Source organism: Passer montanus, unplaced genomic scaffold, assembly GCF_014805655.1.
Source record: "Passer montanus isolate IOZ18808 unplaced genomic scaffold, ASM1480565v1 scaffold15, whole genome shotgun sequence".
NCBI lineage: Eukaryota > Metazoa > Chordata > Aves > Passeriformes > Passeridae > Passer > Passer montanus.
Window position 1 is genome coordinate 13974362 of NW_024362051.1, and position 12346 is coordinate 13986707.

The 12346-nt window shown below is 45.7% G+C and overlaps 1 protein-coding gene across 4 annotated transcripts in view; it reads right to left on the reverse strand.

Moving 5' to 3' along the window:
* AFF4 (AF4/FMR2 family member 4) overlaps positions 1-12346 on the reverse strand; it is a 53050-nt gene that overhangs the window by 6768 nt on the left and 33936 nt on the right. For 3 of the 4 annotated variants that reach the window (XR_005626700.1, XM_039701628.1, XM_039701629.1), the window contains exons 14-21: positions 10639-10876; positions 9592-9689; positions 9016-9079; positions 8758-8894; positions 8292-8363; positions 7526-7619; positions 6820-6863; positions 5796-6016 (exon numbers count right to left, since the gene is read on the reverse strand). Coding sequence is in view for 3 of the 4 variants with exons in the window: in XM_039701628.1 (XP_039557562.1) it covers positions 5796-6016; positions 6820-6863; positions 7526-7619; positions 8292-8363; positions 8758-8894; positions 9016-9079; positions 9592-9689; positions 10639-10876 (968 nt within the window). In the remaining variant the exon portion in view is untranslated. Of the gene's footprint in view, positions 1-96; positions 5274-5795; positions 6017-6819; positions 6864-7525; positions 7620-8291; positions 8364-8757; positions 8895-9015; positions 9080-9591; positions 9690-10638; positions 10877-12346 lie in introns of those variants that run through there. The other variant, XM_039701626.1, reaches the window with a different exon arrangement.

The window sequence follows — 12346 nt, forward strand, 5'->3', positions numbered from 1 at the left end:
CAGAGCAATAGGAACAAGGAATGAAATTCTGCCTAAAAATGCACTTCCAGGAGGAGAAGGCCCCACAAAACAGATACAAGCACAGGGGGTTGGAAGTTTAATACAGAAAATCTATTTGATATTTATTAAACTTAGTTTCTCCAGTTACAGTTTTGCATTGTACAAAGCATTTTAATGACACAGTAGTTAAAAAGATCTTTACAAATTGAAATGTGATACCCTTTTCTCCAAATATTTTAATTGCCATAAATTTGTTTAAAAATACACATTAAACGCATGTTTCAGACACTAAACTTTCTATAATCTCAATACCACAAAATACATAGAATATACTATACAGATGTGGAAAAAATCTAGTTAGTATATAATACTTTGCTCACCATTAACAGCTTTATTACGTGAAATGCACATACTGACTTAGAAATCCTAATTTTGAGCCCCAAAGTACCCTTTGAAATTTCAAATGTATTGCAACAAATAAAATCACAGTTTGTTTCTATTTTTTCTGGTTTTGGTTGAAGACAGATGCCCAAATCTTTTGATAGAAAACAAAATGTAACACATGGACTTGTCATGTACAAAGCATAAAACAGAGACATCCCATTAGTTACTAATAGTACCTTTCTGTAGGATTAATCAGGGCTTCATTTATAAGTGACAGGTTAAAAGTTACCTCCCCTCCCCAGCCCTCCCCCAAAAGAAAAACCCCATCTTCACCAAATAATAGTTTCAAATAAGATAAAGGATTTTTAATAAATATATAAGCACTTTATCCTCCATATACAAAATTTTTTTAAAACAATTTAAAAGGGGGACCAGATACAAATGTCAGGAACTGTGCTTGGAAAGTCATGCCTGGTCCTTGGAGTAGAGTTTGGGATGTGGAATGCCAAGGCAGTGCCAGGAGCTGGGACAGGGCTGGGGACTGGAGGCAGGCTGGCCCAGGAAGGGGGAAACAGCCCAGGAATTCAGCTCCAGGTGGGATCGAACCAGGGGAGCACGGGCGAAGCAGAGCCCAGCTCACGCAGCCCAGGAATTCAGCTCCAGGCGGGATGGAACCAGGGGAAGCACGGGCACAGCAGAGCCCAGCTCACACAGCCTGGGGAATCCAGCTCACACAGCCCAGGAATTCAGCTCACACAGCCCAGGAATTCAGCTCCAGGTGGGATGGAACCAGGGGAGCACGGGCTCTCCAGCTCCCTGTGAGATGTCTCAGCAGCTGGAGCTGCTCCCCTGCTGCCAGGGCTGAGCCTGACCTGCCAGGGGAGCCCAGCCTGGACCCCTTCCCTCCCCAGGGGCACCCCAGCCCCAAAGCCTGGCACACAGCAGGAGCCCACCGACACCTCCTGCTCGGAGTCCCCTCCTGAACAGCTCTGCAGCTGGGGGAGTTGAGCAGAGCTCTGGCTCCTCTCTGTCCCTCAGGATGCCCAGCACTGACCCCACTGCTCGGGAACAGGGGTTTTCCAGAACACTGACACAGCACAGGGAGAAGGTTCAACCCCGACCCAAGGATTTGTTGTGAAGGTAAGAATTTGGAAGTTGTTTACTCCCCAATGGGTAATTCAAACTTGACTTGCTCAGGCCCTTGTGGATCTGCCTCAATGGAAACACTGCAGTGACAGCAAAGATCTGTTCAGAAAATGACATTAAATACAGCAAAGGTAGTTTCTCTCTCTCTCCAGCAGTTTGCCTTTTGGGCAAACTCCGTAATTCTCTGCCTACGGCTTTATTTTACTTGCCCCAGGCAAGTGCTACATCATTCCCATAAATTCTGACTCTCTGTGTGTTGGGGCCATTCATAAATACATTTCAGGGCATTTTTTGTTACCACAGCAATCAAGCCTCAGCAATCTAAAGGAATATACATTGCACTCCTGGATAATATGCAATATTTATCACCAATAAGATGGTGACTCAGCACTCAATAAATAATATATCAATATAGTCAGTTGCACCATAATCTAAAAACAAGTATAACATATACTTTGGACAGACTGAGTCATATATATATACATATATATTAAAAGACACATACAATACAAATTGCATACTGCCATCGAAGCCAAGGAGAGCCATCCGTCTGCTCTGCTTTATGGCTGAGATTCAAATCAAAACAAAACTCTTGGGCTGGTTTACTCTGGGCTCCTGAAGATTTGTTTGGAATTATAAATGGTTTGCACCTTTATCACCTGGAACCTGCAAGTCTGAGAGCAAAGTCAAACAGCACAGATAGCTGAGCAAGCCTAGTCTGATTGAGCCATTTGTAAGATTCACCAACTGGGGCCATGATCAGCAAGGGAATTAAAATTACAGCATTGATATGTATTGATCCATATTCCCTGTCCAGGGAATCATTTGGGAAGCCAGGACTGGGGAGTCCCTCCTCAGTCACTCCTGTGACCTGCACTCCCCCTGTGGTGCTGGAGCTGCCCAGGACAGGGACAGAGCCCTCCTGCTTCGGCAGAGGGATGGAAGCCTAGGACTTATTTGCTTTTTTTTTTGGCTATAAAATCTGATCAAGTACAGAACTTTCCTCACGGAAACAAGGGTCAATCCCAAATGAAGATATGCTTTTGGCATTGCGAGGTTTGAGCTGATCTGTTTGCACCAGCCCCAGCTGCACAAGGCATTTCCTATCCATGCCCAAGCCCCTGCGGATCCCCCGCACGGACACAACACTCCAGAGACGTGCCACCATGGAGCTCACCCTTCAGCTGGGACACTTCCAACCAGCTCAGGTCCACATTTTGACACTAAAAAAGCCTTCTGGTTGTTTGAAGCCAATTTCTAAGATCCACTGCTCTAGGGATAAGTGATGCGTTTCCAAGGGGCCGATTTCGCGTGACACCAAAAGGTATTTGTGGGACTCTAGTTAAGGAAAAAAAATTCCCCGAGATGACACCATTCCTGCTGACAGCAATGGTGACTGTGCACAAAGGAGCAAGCCAAGAACAGCCACGCTGGCTAGTGCAGCACTACACACAAACCCACCCACGAATGCAACTTCTACCAAGGGATTTCTCAGCGTCAGAGGTGTGCGAGGCACTTCAGAGGAGGAAAGGAAACACAGCTGACAGTGTCCCATGCCCACGGCGGGGAGTTTGAGGGTACAGAGTTCTGTCTCCAACAGCAAAGACTAACAGAAAGGTGACCTTGCACAGTGATTCCATAAAAAGGATGCTCCGACAGACCTGAAGAGTCGAGTCAGGGAGAGCCCCAGGTCTGTTCCCCGTTTATCAATCCGGACGTAGCAAAGCTTTTCTGGAAGTACAAAACACGCTGGGACGCAAAGGAAGCTCTACGAAGATGCAGCTACCTTGTAGTAGGTTACTAATTTGCAAAACTTCTAAACTCTTAAAGCCCATAGGACATACTGCAGTACTAAGGAGCGTAGAATTCTATTCCTTCTCTCGAGGTTGCCGTGATTTTGGCACTTAACTACACCTACACAAAAAATTTAGTGCAATAATTTTCCTGAACATGCACGTTCATATCTGGTACAGAATAAAGGGTTCGATGGGAGAGAAAACAAAGCAGCATTCCACAATCTCACTCCAAAGGATTCAGAGTTGGACTCTGGGGAAGGAGACCACCACGATGAGTCAGTTTGTGTGACAGACACTGGGACTTTGAAAAAGGAAATGGAATTTTACCCAAGTACTGCAGAAGACCACTGCATACAGTATACCTGGTCCTGCTGTAAAACATCTTGTAAACAGTTCATAAAATCTTCATCTAAAAGTAAGGCATAAGGCACACCAGACATGTTGGGGGCACTAAGCAATACTGAAAGCAGTAGCATTTGAAACCTTTAACTCAGACAAGCACCTCACGTGGAAAGGTACTTTGGTTTGCACTCGGAGAGGGGCCACCTGCAGCTCCAGCACCCCTCTGTGGCACCAGCAGCCCCCTCGGGAGTGGATGTTACGTGACATGAACGGGACCTTCATTAGCACGGGGTCAAGCCAAGTTTGCCATCCATCCACCCTGCACAGAGCAGGGCTTCCTGCAGGAGCAGCTCTGCTCCCACCCGCGGCGGCTGCTGCACTGCCAGCCTGTAGTGTCCATCACCCAGCAGACCCTAAGAGGACAAAATGGACCTAGAGTTCTACTAAAGATTCCTGGTTTCTCAGTCAATGGAAAAGATGCAAATGACCGTTCTGCTAGGAACTGAGCTACTCTTGGGTTTGGAACCACAAAGTTCCCCAATTTCGTAACTGTCAAAAAGTGACAAGCACGGAAACAAAAGGTATTTGAAATGAAGAGATGCAAAAAAGCACAAGATTGTCCTTTTCCAAAGCCTTTCCTGTTTGCATCGCACCCATCGCACTGAAGGTCATTCCTACACCATTGCCTGGACGTTACATTAAATGCAAATTACTGTAATGTTTTGTGATTGTTATAGTGTTAATCGATGGCTTGAAGCTGCCTTGGAAACAATCCAAGGCAGATCCAGCTAAATATTTTTCCATATAAATTTCTTTATAATTCATTTAAATGAAGTATCTCAATACGTAGAAGAATATCTGGAACTTTTCTATTTAGTACAAATTCTGCAATAATAAATCTGTAGTTGTCATTTATTAGTCGACTCATAGGCATTAGGCATGAGAAGTATGGTGTCCCTACTCGTTAGAACCTATCAACCCTAGTTCCTTTTACAGGCTCTACCACCACAAGACATTACAGAGTAACAAAGCTCACAAAGTACTTAAATAAAGTGTCTAGGTTTAATTTCTAAGTACTCAAAAGGGGAAATTTAGGGAAGAAGAAATAGCTAAAACCAGCCCCAAAGGGGGCTTTTCAAAATTAAAATTAAAAAAATTAAAATAAATAGGATTTAAACTGACTATTCATGTATTGTGACTGGAATCCCAATGATCTATCCATGACAGATCAGCAAAACTACAATTTTTACGTAGCAGATTTTCAAATACTTAAATAACTTAAACCGGGAATACTGGAGAAGTCCATGAACCAGCTGATTTGGGGTTAAACACAAAACACGAATGAGGATGGGAGACATGGGAAAGCATTCCTTGCTCTTAGTGTCAACTAAGCAATGTGTTATGGCAGTCTTCCTTATTGACATGACACAGTGTTGTGGAGAGGAGGCGAGGCAGCTGAGGGGGCAGGGCAGGGCAGGGCTGCTCCTCACTTGGCGTCCAGGCGCAGCCAGTGCAGGCCCTGCCGCGTGTAGCGCACCAGCTCCGTCATGATGCTCGTGTTGAACACCAGCGGCCCCATCACCTTGTCCAGTTCTGCAAAGAACTCTGCAACAGCACAAACACACGGTAAGGGAGCACGTTGGGTAAGCACAGCCCAGCCCGGGTCCCACAGCCGTGGCTGGGGTGGAGAGAAAGAATGAGAGGTGGGGGAGTCAAGGAGGAAGGTCACTTCTAATCCACGTCTTTGCTCTTCTGCACAAGACTGCCTGGAAACAACTGAACCATTGCCAAACTTCTTGGTTTTCCCCCAAGACTTATATTTCACTAGTTGAAAATAATTAAACTACTGCCAAACTTCCTTAGGAAGTTTCTTCACTAAAGAATTTCAGAAAGGGAAATGCACTAAGTTCCTCTTCCTACACTGAACACTTTACAGGAAACACAACAAAGATTTTTATGTCACAACTCCAACACCACCTTGACAGCCACACCACCCAGCCTGGGCTATCCCTGCAACCCAAGCTGTCACCTTCCCCCTGATTTTGCAGAAGTTCAGCACCCAGGGCACCATCAACAGAATCAAAGCCTGGGAGTGTTCGGTGTCCATCCCCCCGAGGCAGCCCTTACCTTTCTGCTCTCTCGAGAGCTGTTCTGCTTGTTCCCAGATTTCAGTGGCATAGAGGAAGTTGGAGGTGACCTGGACGTAGCTGGCAGCCATCTGGTGGATGCGCTGCGGGATCGTCACCGAGGACCCGCTCCCTGAAGGGTTGGCTGCCCCGGAAGAGTAATTTCCTGAATTCCCTGGAGACAGCTTTGGAGACACTGGAGATGGCATCCCAACAGGTTTGCTGCTCAGCCAGAAGGGAAGATGGAATTGGAAAGGCAGAAATGCACCAGCTTTAGACACACCATGCTCTGAGATGTCCCCCAAGATCCCTCTGCCCACACTCAGGGTGTGGGATGGGAGAACACTCCCACTCTACACACCAAAAATCAGGATTTACCCTACAACAAATGCAAATCTTGACCTGAGAACTGCTGAGGCTCCTCCAATAATTATTTATAGCTTACAAAACCTAATTACCAAGCCTCAGCATCTCAGAATTCAATAAAATCTTAAATTAATTGTTTAAATGAATCGTGAAGAGTAAGAATGAAAAAACTGCAGCTACCTGGTAACTCCACTGCCAGAATATTGCATTGTATAACGTTATTGCAGATAACACAGTGGAAAGCTGAAGTGCCCCCACCCTTAAACTCATGGAATGGTTTATCAAAGGTCCATTATTGGGTTTAAAAGAGCAGAAGTAATTGCAAAACTATGGAGCAGAGAATCCTGCCAGTGCTTGTAACCTCTGGCCTTGCAGCACTAACAAAGCTCTTGTTTGGGGGAGAAGCATTAAATTAAACAGCAAAACTCCCTGGGATAAATGGTTTGTGGGTTAGTGGCACACTGCTCCTTTTTTAGCCTGACAAACCCTGCAGAGCTGCAGCACCTCCCTCCACCACGACAATTACACAAAAAATGGATCAAAATCCACACCCTTCAAATAATCACCCCAGAAGCTGCTCCCCGAGCCCCCTGGCACACAGGAAATGGAGAAAATGTCCCTTAAGTTGAGAAACAGAAGTAGTAACTTCTACCACTCACCTTCCCATACCAGGTGATGGTGCTTGAGAATTATTGTAGCAATTCTGTGGGGGGAAAAAAGACACATTTCATCTGATTTGTCCTTATACTTTCACTAGTTACATTTTAGTTGCTTGTTTAATTGGCTTTTTTAACCATTTTTTTAACAGTTGTACTTTCAAGTAAAGTTCTCAATAATATCACAGTAAACTGAAATTTAGGGACATATCCTTTTTACTGATGGCTAAGACACAAATTAAGGGGTTATTTTAGCAAAACAAACAAGTATTAGTCCATCACCCCTTATGGGAATATTTGAGATTTTTTTAGCCCTTTAACAGAAAGAATCTGTTATCACTGGCAGTGAACAATTAAAGATATCCCAAATCTGAGAGATTGGGTATGTGATGAGCCTGTTTGCTCCCAACATTGAGAGCTGGAAACTTCAGAATCAGCTGCACAGAAGTTTAGATCAATTCATGGGTAATTTCCCAGCCAACATCCCACTGCAAACAACCTTCTCCTTGAAGCCTACTGCATTTATTAAAGATCAAATTAACAGAGTTGTCATGGTTATAAAAGCTCTGCCCAGCTTTAATACACCTTCAAGTCCAGTTCTAAATGGGTGTTCACATGCAGCAGTCTGAAATTGGGTTTGGGAACTTGAAGTGATGCAGAGCTTCCACACCATTAGGTTTTAATGTTCAGAAAATACAGATGCAATTACCTTCAGATGTTCAGTCAGAGTTTTTGAGTATTTCAATGCACTTTCCTTTTTCAGTTTGAAAAGCCTCAGGTACAGCAGAGCTTGGCACCGAAGGCTGCCCAAAGACAGGACAAATCAGTCACAATTAAAGTCAGGTTTATCTCAACTCAGTGAGCCTCAAAAATCTAATAGCTGTGGTCTTGGTGTTCTCTCTGCCAGCTCAGCTCTCAAGTTGTAACTCAACCAGAAAATCCACAACCACCTTGAAATTCTGAAGGGAATTCAGAACCGGAACAGCTCTGTGCTCCTCCAGCTGGAACTGGAACTCTCAGTGCGCTGTTGGGCTCAGGAGACACCAGCCAGTGAGTTCCCAGGCAAGGGGTTCATTATCTGTGAATATGATCTGTGCCAGGACACCCTGAGCCCCTGCCAGGGCTCTCCCCTGAACCTCTGCTCCTTCTGCAGCCCCTCCTCGGCCTCAGGGCTCCTGGCAGCCCCACAGCCAGCCCAAGTGTGATTTATCCCTGGCTCAGGAGGCACCTCCTGCCCTCACCCTGCCCCTGGCTCAGAGCTCAGGAGGCACCTCCTGCCCTCACCCTGCCATGCTGCACAGCCTTGGCCCTCGCTGGCAGCATCACCTACAGCAACCAGACACAGATTAATGTCTGGGTACAGCCAGTGGAAATCTCCTGTGTCTGCCTCAGGAAGACCCACGAGCTCAGTGCAAAGCAGCATTTTGTGTAGGTCACAGATGTGGAATGCATGAAGGAAGTCCCAGCACACTCACCAAAGCACTGCCAGCCTTTTGTCTGCAGCCGTCGCATCCGGGGCCAAGTAATTCTTCAGTTTCATAGTGTACCTGCAGAGAAAGGCAGAGCAGCCCCCAAACAAACCCACCTTCAGTCATCTTCACAAAACACTCATGTTCTCATTCATTTCCAGTTTCAGCTGTCCCCACTGTTTTAGGAACATCTCAGCCCCAAATACAGCAGTGACTCAGCAGTAACCAGAACAATTCTGCTCCTTGTGGGTCACTCATTGTAGAGGGACTTAAAGCCTCAGCAGAAATCACCTCCCCCTTCCTGGAAATGCTTTAAACCCCAGCAGCTGGAATGAACTGGTCACTGCTCCAGTGTTACTGGGAATGACAACACATCTCAAAAACCGGAGGCAAAACCTCTGCACACCTCCAAGCTCTGATTCCCAGAGCTGCCCCCACCCCCCTGCCCCTGCAGGAGCTCTGCAAAGCTTACTTGATTAATTCCACAGTTTCTGAATACATAGGGAACGGGGACTTGGATTCCTGAGCATTTTTCTCCAATGCATTCCCACACTCGATGAAGGACACCACGGCATCCAGGTAGTACACGGCCTTCTCGAACCTGTCCGACTGCAGAGGGAGAGCAGCTCAGCTACACAGCACCCAGGGAATTGCAGCCCGGGGGGGAGAAGGGCAAAGGCAGCCCCAGCACCAGGGGCACACACCGGGGGGGCACTGCAGAGCCACTCACCAAAGCATCTGCATTGTGTTTCAGCTTCTTTGCCTCCTGCAGATAGTGATCAGCTGAGTAAGTCCTGCAAGAGAGGACACGACTGAGGGACTGGAGCCACCACTGACACTGCCTAACTGCAGCTCCTTAGCACTGCCACATTCCAGGGCTTTTTCTGCTCTAACTCAAGCTACACTGTGCTAAAACTGTTTAAAGGCATCTGCTAATTTACTTAACTAAAAAATGTTAAAAGCAGTTTCAAGTTAATTCTGTGGTTTCAGGTAATTCCAACAGTATTTCAAGCAAGTTCTTAAGCAGAAAGTTATTTTACATTTGGTGCAAACATAATTTCATCTGTAAAGTGAATTTAAAGAAGTGCTTTCAGAGCAAGCTGCCACCTGAATTGGCCCAACCAAAACCTCAAGTCTGCACAAGATGGTGAAATATTTGTTTTACTTTCTTTTCAAGGTATTTTCTTTGACAAAGAGCTTGTGTGTAACATCTTCTGTGGAGCAAACTGCCAGCTCTGCTCCGTGGGAGCTGCCTGTGATCAAGATCCATCCTCCCCCAGAGGGAAAGGGAATTTTCTGTCCTCACCTATCATCAAAAACAAGCTTGGCTCTCCTCGACTTCGCACTTTCCGTGGCCTGAGCAGAGGCAGGAGGGCAGCTGGAGGAATTGTTCAGGATCTTCTCCTGGAAGGGAAATCCATGCCATGATTACAAGAACATTTGTTGTTTAAATCCCCCCATTCCACCCAGAAGGACAGCCTGCAGGAGCTCTGGGAATAACTCAGCTCCCAGGATGCTCCCACGGGGTGCAGCCAAGGCTTTCCAGATACACCAGGGTCAGGAAATCCCTCCCTCCGTCTCACCTGTCACTGTTTCTAAATCCTGTTTGTCTACTCTAACAGAGATGAGGAGGATTTGGAGGACTTCTATCAACAACTCTCTCTCTGACTGCCTTTGCCTTGAAAAACTCACACAGGAGTAGCTACTCCTCTGAGAAAGACATGAGTAAAAGCACACCTGAAGTATAAAACAACAAACACATCACAAATTAACAGCTGGCTGGGGGACACTTGTATTTTTAAATCTATCACATAACTCTTCCCAACCTAAATCTCTTACAAACCATTTTCTGCACCATCTCCATAACCATGTTTTCTCCCCTCCAACCATGGAGAGCTCTGTAAATTGCTGAGCTGGAGTTGAAATAATCTTTCTACAATGTCATAAAATGAGAGCCAGAGCTTGTCATCCCAGCACTGAGCATGGATGGAGCTCCTGCTGTCCTGTGAAACCAGGACAAGTTCTGTATCTGCTCTGAGGAGCCAAGAGCAGCCTCACAGTTCCATTTCCAGCATTTCCACAGTTCCATTGCCCACCTAAACAATGAACAGGCAGCAGCAGCCACCAGGGCTGGCTAAACCCATTCCTCTGCTAGCAGAGGGATGTGGCAGGATAAACATTTGTATTCCATGTTCTCTCCAAGTTGTCTTCTCATTTCTGGCCTTCCAAGGCACTTGAGCTGACAGGAAACAATGCACATCCCAAACTAATGATGTTTAAAACTGAACTGGAAATGGTTGTTTAGATCAAGCTAAACAAAATACAGGAGGCAGGGGCAGAACCAGCCCTTTACCTTGGCTTCCTTGGCACTGCTGGAGCCCTTCCCCTCTGTCTTCTTCTGCTTGGAAGAGGAGCTGCTCTTGCTGCCACTGCTGCTCTCCTTGCCTGGGTTGCTGCTGGACTTTAGGGATGAGGACTGACTGACTGTTCTCTTCCTGGAGCTGTGTTCCTGCTTGGCATCCTTCTGCAGGGCTGGGGCAGCAGGGGAGGGCAGCAAATCCTTCTCTTTAACAGCACTTGGCTTTGAAGACCTGGAAAAGAGGAACAAATTCAGGGTTTGGGTTTTTTCCTTAACAAACAAAACCAAAACAAACAAAAACAACCCCAAAAAACCAATGCACAGAAGTCTGATTTTTAAATCTCTAACTAAACACCTTTTCCCCCCAAGATTTTCAGTGTCAGACCCAGCTTTGGAGAAAAGCAGAACAATCCTCTCAGTGAGTAGGTTTCTCCAAAGCCAGATTGAACTTGTTTTCACCATTTTATTTGTTCTGACCTGAAAGCACAGGCAAAGCCAGACAAGTCCTAACCATAAAACCACACCCCTGCAGCAGTTCTGGACAAAAAGCAGCCAAAGCCTCCCCATGCAGCAGTGGGAGCCAATGCCAGCGCCAGGCTGTCTGTGCCCCAGCCAGCCAACAGCTCCAGGGAAAGATGCTCCAGATAAAGCTCTGGAACCCAGGGAATGGGAAACTTCCCCAGCTCAGCCTTTCAGGACACTCTCACTTGGCTGCTGAGGGATGCTGCTGGCTCTTCCTGTCCTCCCACCATTAATATTTTTACACATTATTTCTGGAAAAATCATATTTCATTTAATTAAATGTTCTTCAGAGAACTGCACTGGGAATCAGGCAAACAACAGAAAAAAATCAAATATCAGGTAAAAACCAAACTATCCATTCATTCTACAGCTGTTCCCTAACAAACAGGAAGACACTGTTTAATTCAGAAGGGGCAAACAAAAGCTGTAGCATCCAAACTGCTGCAGCTTCTCACACCTCTGTAATTTGGCAATTGCTCACTGGACAGGAATATTTTCCATGACACAATTATACCAGTTTTCATTGCTTGAAATGAAACAGAAGTTTCAAAATGCAGTGGAAAAAAACATAATCTCTCCTGTGGGTTAACACTGACCAAGAAATCAACCAAATAAAGGCATAACAAGTGTTGCAAAGTGTGGGGAATCCAGACAGAACATATTAAACAATGGACTGATCTGCTCCATTCTTGCTGCCTTACTTTGGTATCACCCACACTTTTCTTGCACTAACAAACCAAGGAGATGGGAGGTAAATCCATGGATCCAAAGCTTCCCAAAGAAAGCCAGTTCAGGAGTTTATTCCCAGTTTAAAACTTACTAAACAGAGAATTACCAGATGGAGTTAATTTAAAAGCACAGATTTTGATTTCTAGACCAAACCCAAGCCCCACTGTGTATCAGAAAACCAGGAAGGAAATAAATATTCCCTTCACAGGAGGGGTCACCTCATTTTGTTCAGGAGCACAATTGTCCTTGGCCAGTGTTTTTGGGGATGGAAATTAATTTCCACCAATTGCTTGTAGAAGCTCTGAAATAACTTTGTTTGAAGGGCAAGAAAAAATGAAATTTTACCAATTATTTGAGGAAATCTTGGGGTGGGAGAGAGCAGAGGAGGGGGAAGATGAGCACCATTGTCTCCAGGGCCACCCTGACCCTCAGAGCAGGAAGAGCAGAGATA